The sequence below is a fragment of the Volvox carteri genome (genome assembly GCF_000143455.1).
Source record: "Volvox carteri f. nagariensis unplaced genomic scaffold VOLCAscaffold_44, whole genome shotgun sequence".
NCBI lineage: Eukaryota > Viridiplantae > Chlorophyta > Chlorophyceae > Chlamydomonadales > Volvocaceae > Volvox > Volvox carteri.
Window position 1 is genome coordinate 918,580 of NW_003307587.1, and position 11,255 is coordinate 929,834.

General features: G+C 58.8%; 1 protein-coding gene across 1 annotated transcript; it reads right to left on the bottom strand.

The window, feature by feature from the left end:
• Window positions 1–2,238: 2,238 nt before the first annotated feature.
• On the bottom strand, window positions 2,239–9,087 carry VOLCADRAFT_64976 (uncharacterized protein; the record flags this gene model as incomplete). The annotated part of the gene is made up of 14 exons (XM_002954654.1): window positions 2,239–2,441; window positions 2,735–2,789; window positions 3,117–3,316; window positions 3,744–3,898; window positions 4,422–4,558; window positions 4,872–4,979; window positions 5,144–5,254; window positions 5,489–5,676; window positions 6,158–6,290; window positions 6,594–6,680; window positions 7,015–7,119; window positions 7,648–7,704; window positions 8,325–8,420; window positions 8,938–9,087. 14 exons carry the CDS (start codon window positions 9,085–9,087, stop codon window positions 2,239–2,241), a joined length of 1,785 nt encoding a protein of 594 aa, XP_002954700.1.
• Between the last annotated feature and the right edge of the window lie 2,168 nt (window positions 9,088–11,255).

An 11,255-nucleotide genomic window follows, 5' to 3' on the forward strand; every position in this document is an offset into this window, starting at 1 on the left:
TCTCGGGACGATAGATAATACTGCAATGCAAGCCGCTTGGATGCGATGGTTACAGTGTTATTCGTCCAACATCTGCGGAATTCGATCGCATAAGAAGAGTTAGTCCGGTGTCGGGCCCAACTGCTTCACCAACTACTCGGGACGGCCCGTGCCCTCAGCACCTTAGAGCCATTTGTCAGTATTTTCACCATTCTTTGTTTTAAGCTCACAATTTTCTTACTTGGCTCGTTTGGAGTACATGCTCGTGAAGCTTGTGACACAAAAACGTCAACGCCGTATTCATGATGCGTGTCCTAAGCAGTCCCGCCGATGCCTTCCCAAACTTGTCAGTTTTCTCTTTCCTTTTCAGCATTCCTTTAGAAATCGGTTTTGGGTGATGATATGACGGTGATGATTATGGTAGTGAAAATTTGCATCAGCTCGTTAGGCCCACCATGGACTATTGAGCCAAAACGAAGCATTTGAAGGAGGGAAAAAGAGCACTCCAACAACTTGTGGTGGGTCAAACAATGCAGCTGTCACGATCAGCCTTCTACCATAACAGACAGCGCATCTTCTCATCCTCCCTTCTGCAACCAGTCGAAAGTAACCCCAAACCCCACCTACCCTTATCCGAACCCTGGCGGCACACCCTGGCCGTGTGTCCCAACGCAATACGTGAGAACCCAGCCACACTAATGGGAAGCGGGACTTTCCAAGGAGGGTCCAGTACGTCCAGTCTGTACGTCGGTTGTCCGTTTCCCGTTTGTCGGTTGGCCACCGTCAGGCCAAACATACATCGCACACGGGCACGCACAAGTCTAATGCCAGGTTCTTATTATTAGTAGCACTGCGCTCACATCTCATGTTGTGAACAGAACGCAACAAACAAACCATCTCGTGGAGACCACCGCACGACACAGCACACCACACAAGAGTGGCTACTCACAGCTTGCTGCTAGGCCGCCGCCCCCCCTCCCCCTCCTCCTCTAAAACCCTAAAACCATTCCTTAACAAGACCAAGACCACCATCTCGGATGGAACGAGGGACGAAGGGAAGCGGGCCACTTCAAGAAGGGGGGATGGAGGAGGAACAGCTTAACACACAAGGGGGGGCCGAGCGACACGAGAACACGCAGATCACTCCACGTCCGAAAGTCCCGACATACCCCCCCCCAATTCACCGAGAGACCTCCAACGCTTCTGCTCCTGCCAACAACATCCCGCACCACTCTCGCATCAAATGGAAATATAACCAAACGAATGGACACACGACTGCTCTCCCGCCTCCCCCTCCTGGCCCCACTGGCTCGGTCCGAACAGGCGGTAACGCCAACAACTGCCGTACGACAAACATAACAAACACAACCGTCCGCCGCGTCGCAACAGGACCAACAGCTGCACAAGGCATGCGCGTCAGTACATACCATACTCATAACTCCGTAGCCACGCACGGCGACGATATTAGAGACCCGACATGGACATCCGCACGGCACCCAGGACTGATGTTCCTCTCCGACGAGCTCGCAGACGTGCCGGCTCCCGGAGGGCCCGTCGGTCCTCAGGCGCGTGTGCGAGTCCGCCGCAACATGTCCATGAGCCATTACACTCTGGGGACATGAGTCCTCCACCCGACCAGGGTGGATTGGGTCGGGTTGGGCGCCGCACGACAGCGGCAGCGGCAGCGGCAGCATCGCGGCACGGCACGCAGCAGGGCCCCCTCCCCAAGGCGATGAATGGGACCGGCTGAGGCCGCTCAGAGCTAGCCTTAGGTCCGAAACGTCATAAGGTCTCCTGGTGGAGACACCGGCCCATAATGAGTGCGCAGAGCACTACTATGGCCCGGAAGGAAGCTTTGGGCAACGGCCCCTCCCAGCCATGCATGACCTCTGGGGTCCAACAGGCGAACCAAAGCACCTGCATGTAATCGTTGCATACCACTTGTTTCGTCTCGTGCCGCGCTGCGGTCAACCTCCATCATCCAGCACTACTCCAACTTCCATCCCCCTCACCCCACCAGCTGCTGCTGACTTACCCACACATGCACTCTCTAATGGCCCCCAGCACCAATCAGTGCTTCCGTTTCTCTGTTCTAAAAACTAACAATCAGCCGAGAGCAGCGGATGAATCTGAATCCCAACAACTCTTCTTGCTTGAACCCGGTGGTACCTTGCCATGCGAATCCCCCCCACACACTGGCACAGCCCTCCACCCGCCCCAGGGCCCACCTAACCCTAATGTAGTCCACCATACCCCCCTTCACTGCGGTCCCGCCCCCGGCCCCGCCAGCACTGGGGCCGAGTCCCCGGTGCCGTGGTGGCCGAGACGGAAGGACCTCCGCTCGGCGTGCTCGTGCAGCTTGCGGGCAAGAACGGTGCGCCAGATCTCCGGGGTGAGTACGGGCTGGGGAGCGCCGTACACGGCAGCTTGTACGGCAGCCAGCAGCTTGGCCAGCTCACGACCTGCCGGAAAAGCGATAGTGAGCGGCCAAGAGGATGAGGTCATGGGTGAACTCGGGTAATTTGAGGTGAGGAACGCGGAGGGGGGAGCGGACACGGAGACGGGAGCGCGGGTGCAGACCGCGGACCGAACTGATACATGCGCACCGTACACCGAGGACGTGACAAAGGCATGGAATCCCAAAGGCTATCCCACCTACCATTTCATGAGACAACTACGCCTCCACGCGCTCCCTCCCCCTCACCCCAACTGTGTCCTCCCCCCGCCCTACACCCACACACCCAACCACCCGCACCTGAGAAGCCCTCGGTGGCCCGGGCGGTCTCCGCCAGGAGCTCCTCCGTGATGCCCTCGCTGATGGTGATGCGGTCAGCGGAGGCCTGAGCGGGACGGGGTGGGAGGGGGAAGGGATGGGAAGGGAAGGGGGGTACAGGGGAGGTGAAATTACTACCGCTGCAGACCAGGAGGTACGCGGCCCAGGGGCCCCTCTGCCCGTGTGGCGGGAACCCCTCTCCTAGCAGAGGCCAAGCACAGGCCACCCGTTCCCAACCGCTGCCCAGTCAGGCCCGTACAAAACCCAGTAGAGTTTCTCCGGCAGCCCCCCCCCACGCCTTCCTAAAACCTCTCCACAGTCCCCGGCCTCCTCCCAGCAGCAGCCCCGCCCCTCAACCCCTCACCTTGCGCCCCTTAATCATCGCAGTCAGTCTCGCCAGCGGTCCGCCCGCACTCCCCGCCCCCGCGCCGCCCTCCGCCGTCCCCGCCTTCGCAATGTACTTGTCCAGATACAAACCCAACAATCGCTGCCGCTCTGCTAGACCAGGTAGACCAAATTCAAGCGCTTCATCCATGCGGTCGAGTACGGCATCGTCCAAATCACCTGTGTATGTCATCGCCGTACACGGGGATAGGAGCTAGGGTAATCAGGGCACCAGGAAACGCTGTTGTTAGGGCTCCCACTGTAGGGTGGGTGGTGGCGTTGAAGACGGGGGAACCCTTCAGAGTGCCTCTTGCCAGCTCCGAAACCCGAACTGGATTCCCCCGTTTCCTAGTGCCAAAAACTTCAAAACGCCAAACCCCACTTGAACACCGGCCCTACCCAAACGCACCCCCACCTCACCCTGAAACTGCGAACAGGTCCCCAGACACGGAGAACTTAAACCCCCGGCACGCGGGCAATCCCCCTCCGCTCTCCCCGTAGCGCTGACCCCTCCTCCCAAGCAAGCACACATGCACATGCACATACACCGTGCGTTATCCCCCTCAGTTCTCCCCTCTTCCCACCCATTGCGCTCCCCTCCCCTCACCCGGCCTGTTGGTGGCCAGCACCACCATGAAATCCCGGCTCTGATCTCCCGTACGGAACAGCAGCGCGTTGAGGGACCCCCGCAGGCCCTCGGACATGGAGTCCGAACGACGCCCCAAAAAGGCGTCCGCCTCGTCGATGAACAGCAGCAGGCCGCTGGGGGCACAGGTCGCGGCGAGTGAAGGGAAGGGTTGGGGAAGGGGGAAGACGAACCACGAGCGAGAAAAGGTTAGGGGGAACGGAAGGAGGGGAAAGTGGTCCGGAGGCCGGCACACAAACGGGGATGAAGAGCCGAGGGAGGGGGGACTACACGCAGCAAAGTCAAGACAAGGGGAAAGCCCAAAGTTGCCAACTGCTGGCTCAGTCCAAAGCCGCATGACGCAACTTCTCTGTGAACTTTACTGCCACTACACTTTTGGCCGTTGCGTACCAACGGTCGTTTCCAGAGCGGCGGGCTCCGGGTCAAGGGCCTTTAAGCTGCTCGAGTGTCACCGAGCTCACCGGGCTGTCGGGCCGCACCACATGCTGAGGCATCGACATGCTGAGGCTGCATTCCATGCCCTCGCCCACCCACTCGCCCCACATTCGGCATGAATGGAAAAGGAAAAACGGCTCGTTGGGCAATCAAAGTGGCATGTTGTTACCCCTCCGCTCTCCTCCCTCCTCTCCCCCTACCCACCGCCTGCTCTTCTCCGCCCAGTCGAAGGTCTGGTGCAGCTGGGTGACCGCCCGCCCCTCCAGGGGGGCCACATCTCCCCCGCTCATAATGGCGTAGTCCAGACCGCTGGTGCGAGCCATGCGCTTGGCGACCATGGTCTTGCCTGGCGGGGTGAAGGGGGTGCCGGCCAGGCAGGCAGGTGGGACGAGACAACCGGCGACTAGGACAGACTTGACCACCCCGTCCGCGTATTGACCCAAACCAAATCAAACCGCCGAGATGTTGCGTCGGGAGCTGATGTGTGTGTTGTGGTAGTACAATGATGGTGGGGTGACAAGGGGTTGAACACATGATGCAGAAGAGAAATATGGCTTTGAAGGTGCAATCTAGGCAGGAAGCGGACTAATGCACCCGCTACCTGTAAAACCCCCAGCCCCCCCCACCAGCCGCTAGCCCGCCCCAAACCTCCACCTCACCAGTTCCCGGAGGCCCGTAAAACAACATGTGACGGAAAGGGGCGCCGTGGGCCTTGGTGTTGGCGGCGGCGGCAGCAACCTGCCGTACAGTGTCGTGCAACTCCTGCACAGCAGTAGATGGGAAAAGGAATATTGCAACCAGAAAGTAGATGTTCAACATTTTGCTCAGCTAAATGATGTCCACATGTGAACCAATTGACGTGGGAAAGCCGTACAGCCGTACAAATCACCTTGGTTATGTTTACCCTCCTGGCCGTATCTATCTACCTGGTGCAGGATGATATCGGAGAAATCCTTTTTGATGTCCTCCTTTGTACGACTAGGTCCCAGCGACCAGGACTTGGGGCTCCACAAGCTGAAGCGGGAGGTCTCGCGAACCTGGAGGGGGCATTGGAGGGCATTGGGCACGTGGGGGGAAAGGAGACGAGAGGGGATCAGACGGAAGCCAATACCGAGCTCCATCACTCCGCCATTTATGTACCCCACCGCCACGTAACCTATCTCAGCTATCCTGACCTCCCACACCTCCCCTCCCCTCCCTCCGGGCTCCACAGAACCCACCACCACACACACACACACACAGAGACCCCACCAACCACAGCGTCAGCTCACCAGCCGTGGTGTCCCCAGCCACGCCTCCACCGTCTTGCCCACCACCCGGGTTGTTTCCCGTGTGGCATACACCCCCAGGAAGAGCAGGGTGGTGCCCCCCACCGCCGTCAGCAGCTTGTTGGTGTCAGTCACCAGCTCCAGGGCGGCGGCACCCAGGTGGCTCATTACCGCGTGGATGCTCTCAAGGGCTGCAGGGAGAAGGGGGAAAGACGAACCACACACGAGTGAAGCTGCTGCCAGGGCAAGAGTGTACCAAACGTAGGGAGGGAGAGGGGGAGAGAGAGATAGAGGGGTTTAGGGCAGGGGGTTCTTCCCCTAAAGGGGAACTTTAGTTCAGGCAGCGAGGCGGCAGGAGAGGGAAGGGGCAGTTAGAAACAAGACCGCCTGCAACCTCAACTAGTGGTTGAGGGGATTGGAAGGCAATTCTTTAAAAACAAATGTACCCAAAACGCTAGGGCTGCAGGGCCACCGTGGGGATGCTTGTTGGAGTAAGCTGATGGGGGCAGCGCGACGGACCAAACACAACTACTGCTACTGCTGCTGCTGCTGCTGCTGCTGTTTTTGAGACCCATATGCCCCCCCACGCAGCAGCCCCATCCACACCCGCACCTTCCCTTCCCAGACCCCAGCCTCCAAGCACATGCCTAAAAATGCCTCCCCGTCCCTCACCCTTCCTCGTCTCCTCCTGGTACTTGAGCAGCGCCGCCCGCCGGTTCACGTCCTCGTTCTCCCGGGCCTCCTTGATGCGCCCCTCCGCCTCCGCCAGGGCCCGCTCGCGCTGAATCTGCTTCTGCAAGTCAGCCTGCACGGAACAGGAACACCAGATCGGACAACCGAATGTAGGAAAGGAGGAGGAGAGGTTATGTGCCCCCCCCCCGCGGGGAAGAACGGATTCAAGATCGGGTCGATTGGTCCATTCCAGAAAGCTCGCCTGATATCATCTGGCGTCGGCAGCTCCTAAAGTTACAAGTTCAAGCGAAGCCAAAGCCATCGGCTCGCCGCCGCCGCCGCCGCCGCCGTCGCAGCAGAAGCAGCAGCCGCCGCAGCAACAGCAAACCGAGGTCCAAACCCAGATCCTCCAATCCCTACCAGCACCCTATCTCACCGCGTACTGTTCCGCCGCCCGCCGCTCAGCCTGAATCTGCTGCTCCACCCGCAACCGTTCCTGCTCCGCACGAGCAGAGGCCTCCTCCTGGCAGTGGCGGTAGAGGTGGTGCCGGTGGCGGGAGTAGGGAGGGAGAGGGGAAGTCCGCATGCTAAGGTAAGGAAACGACTGCCGAAGGGGGGAGCGGGTAACACACACTGCAGCGGAGCGAGAGACGGAGGTTTCGGCGCGGGATGGCGTGTCAGCTTAGGTTAGCAGACAAACCGTGATGATGTCAATTAGTCCACCTGGCCAACGTAACCGATTAAAGGAAAATGAGGCCGAATGTAACCCCGGGGGGGGGGTCCCCGAGGGTTCCATGAAACTTACGAATATGGGCCAACTGTCAGCCAACCCACCAACCAATCCACAACCGACGCACCTGCAGCTTCGCCAGCTCCGCATTCCGCTGCCGCTGCAATTCGTGTTCCGCCATCATGCGCTTGCGAGCCAGCTCGTCCTCGTACTGCTTCATACGGGCAGCGACCTGCCGCACAGTACGGACACGAACCCACCAGCGTGGTGTTATGGCGGTGGCAATTGCACTGGCGAGACGCGGCTGGGGTTGGTGCTCAGGGGACCCAGTAGCGGACCAACGGGCACATGCACATGAAGGGCCCCCCCTGCCCACTGCCTCCAGTGCAGCTCCCAAGGGGGCCGTGTGAGCTGGGCGCCGCCGGGCGACACGAAAGCGGGTGGGGAGCCAGACCTGCTCGCCCGGCCGTGCCCAGCCCACACGGCCCCCGTGAGCCACCACCCGCTGGACCACCGCCGCTACCCCGCTGATTCCATTTTGGGACCCCTCCACACCCTTCCAACTGCCCACACCGCCCATAACAGAAGTAAAATTCCCCCATGCCGCCATCCTCATGTTACACGATAATAAGGGTAATTATTATTTCCCCACTTCCCTTTCCTTCTTCCTTTTCCGCTGTCAGAAGCGGAGAATAGGCCTCCAAACCCCCCGTGCTGTGGTGCACCCTCCATACGCCATCCCCCCAACCCTTCACCCCACCTGCGCCCGCTGCTCCTCCATCTTCCTCTCCTCCTCATATCGCACCACCTCACGTTCCTGTGGGTAGGAGCAGTAGGAGCGGCAGGAGGGGCAGCAGGAGGGGATCGGTTGGTCGGCCCCGTGGAACGAGGTGCGGATGGCGGCCCCGTGATGTGCGCCGGCGCGGTTTGGAATTGACGCCAACGAATGGGCCATATTAGGCGGTAGGTGACGGTGAACAAGGCAAGGCGGGATACGGGGTGAGGGCTACTGTGCACCAAACCGCCGCGAGGTGAAGCCGGGGTGTGCCAGGGGCCCGTAGAGGAACCCAAGCCAGCGGCGTGAGGGCAGCTACCGCTGCAAGTGGGTCAGCTGGCATAGGGCGCTTATGTGCCTATATGTTGAATGCCACGCGAGTGGGTTCCTTGGGTTCACTCCCGAAGCAAAGGTAGCCCCAAACCAATGGCTCCCACAGCCAAGACGCCCCCCCCCGGGCCTGTCCAGGTTGAATACCCACTCAATAAGAGGTAGCTTGCGCAAGGAGTGTGTCGGGGGTAGAGGGGTAAGTGTAAACCCCAACCCGACGCCGACCCGAGGAGCCTTACTACCTTTCATGCTTCAGCGTAAGAGTTGCAGAACCCAGTATGTACACGCAAAATGGAGCATGTGTGTGTTCCGTCTATCATAGTTCCACCCACCTTTTCAAGCGCCGCAGCCTGTCGGCGGTAATCCGCTTCCTTCTCCCTATGCTCCGCTTGTTTCGTGACTTCTTGCTGCCGACTGAGCTCCAACGCCTGCACCCAGGGCCAGCGTCACAGATGATGATGAGTATGAGAGCAAGGACACGGACTATGGGGCCGACCGCACCAACCCCATAAGCGCAGGCCTGAAGCGTACGCAGCCGGATCGAACAAAGATCATTATACCGTAGAAGACTATAACGTTGATGATTTCAAGAATTGTCTCGGCAACCGCTCGCCATCTTCCAAGAACGTTCACGCCACGAAAACCCTCAGCCTGGCCAAGAGATACCCCATACTAAGCGCTCTACCGAGTAATCTCAAGAGATATGGTATCGAGCGCATATATTTTGGGTGCGTGCGAGATGTGTGCGAACATCTGGCGACGAGGTGTCGGAGGCGACACGATCACACGGCAAGTGAAAGCGCTAAGCACACCTATCCTACATTACCGACTTTTTCGATAACTTGCTCTCAAGATCATCATCGCCATGAAACATCAAGCGCGCTGTAAGCGGATGGCAGCCGCCTTCCGGATTTGTCGCCTTTGCTCGAAGGATGCCCACTATACCTGCTTGGCATATGGCGACTTGTTGATCTCACGCAGCGCTTTGGCACCCCTCTCCAGTGCTTCAGGGTCGAATAACCTATCATTATGGATGGAGGCTTTGTCTTTGTCATCCTTCTCCGCCAAGACGTGCGGTGCTGCATATGCAGCCATAGTTATTCCACCGCTGAGCCATAAGCCAGTGGCCAGCCGTCGGGCGTGCTGCGCCATTCTCACTGGTCCCGGCAATGCGGAGTGTGTTTCTACAGCTTTAGCTTCTCAGCATGGCCCAAATATGTCAAGGGGTTTACAACGCTGAACGTTCTTGGAAATGACGCAAGGGAAGCACTTAGGCGCTCAAGCATGACTGTAAAAGCGTGCAGGTGCCGTACTTGCTAACTACCTCGCGGCAAACGGCCTGCTTGGATTGCCTTGTGCCAATCACAGTGTGCCATATACTTTTCTTAATCCAGAACTGGCGGATGAATATTGGCGTGTTCCTTATCGCACCCTAGCTAGTTGTAGCTGATTTTGCTTTGTTCAAAGCCTAAAGCCCTCCCTGTCAACATACACCTGCCTTCCTGCCTGCTCGTGTCATTCCTACCTCCTCCCCTCGCAACCGCCGGATTTCCCCGGCAATCGGTAGGTCCCACTCAGCAACCCGCTGTCGGTCCATACCCTCCAGGGGTTATGTCGTTACGTCGACCAAGACCAAGACCAGAACCAACCGGAGGCGCAATAAAGAAGCTGTTCGCATCATTGCATAACTCATAACGATCTTGACCCATCGGACTTGCGCAGGGTGGCAAGGAGCAAGCGTGCAAATCGAGTGGCTGCAGATCGAGTGGGTGAGCAGTAAGTCATGCTGGTGGTTACTTGGTGTGGAGCGGAGGGGAAGGACAGCCCGAGGATGCCCTCTCCATAACCCCCCTCAGGCGGTACGCACATTTGGCTCACGACATGACGTCGTATTATGGCCACGGGGGGGGGGAAAGAAACCAACCGAACGTTAACGCGACACGTAACGTGTAGCGGATGACCCTGAAATAGATATCTGTTTCCGGTGTTGGCGCTCGAGGGCTCAACTCCGCATTGCACCCAGTGCCACTCCGACCGGCCGCCATATGTCACAGAGCGGGTGACTTGCGCTGCCTGCAACCCACGGAAGCGGCTAGGAAAGACATCGGGACTCTGTTGATTCGAGTTGTGCGGATACGGATAAATAATTGAATCAGATGGTACAAAAAGGTTGATGGGGTTGCATAACTTTTTCCTGCACAGAGAACTGTTCAGTGACCGTCAGTTAGCATCGTGCCTCAGGACGCGTACGTTAAGGCTTGATTGTCATATAGCCCTTGGCGCACATCTGGGAGGTATGGTGCGGCGCGGCGCGGACGGGGACCTGGCTAGCATCCGTGTGGGCGGGCATGAGGAAGGGGATGCAGGATGGGCCGCACCGCGTCACCGCCGGCGAGGTCACCGCAGGACAGGAAGGGCACCGCGCGAGCCACCAGCAGCTGCGCCTTGAGGGGCGAGGGGACCGTACGAGGAGAGGGCCAGGGGGAGGGGGGTATTAGGTCACCTGCGCGGGTCACTGGGCGCCTCAGTGCACTGGGCGCCCTCCCCCCTTACATCCCCATTTGGGTCATGCAGGGGAAACACGCCCGGCGCAACATGAAACGCCCAGCAAATTGCGCTACAGACCGCAAGGCGCAGACCGACCAGGCACTGTACGACAAGCAAGAAAGAGCAACTTTGATCAAGTCTGGTTGTCTCGAAGTTCAAAATCTGGCGGTGACTCAAGAAGCTGTCAACGGTGAGCGAAGGGTATACATATGAGATGCTTGCAAACCCAGGCCTGGGGGAAAGGTGCCAGAGCGCTCTGGCTTGGCGGATTTTCGATATTATATGCAGTGCCAGTTTCGCCCTTCAGTAACACGTTGCCAAGCTGCGGAGTTAAACCGTTGCACAGTGTTGTGTGTTTCCTTGTGGATCAAAACTCTACTGCTGCATTGGTTTTTTACGTGGTGTTGGTGGTGCGGCCATTCGAGATCACCAACTTGGTTGTACGGCGGTGCGGTGCGCGAACTAGCTGGGTGCCACGGCACCGCCTTTGGGGCCACTTGTCCGGACTGCGCTTTGAGGCGCAAGGGCCGGCGAGCAGGGCAGCGTAAGCTGCGTTTGCAGTAACTTGTATGGAGCGGCAGTTCGGGCTGCGGCTTGTTTGTCGGTATGCAGCAACCAGCGCGTGGTTGAGCGTGCGAGAGGGGCACATGCGCGTCACATGGGCCGGTTGATGAGCACACCGTCGAGTTTGAGGTTGTGGGTGAGACTTTGGGAAA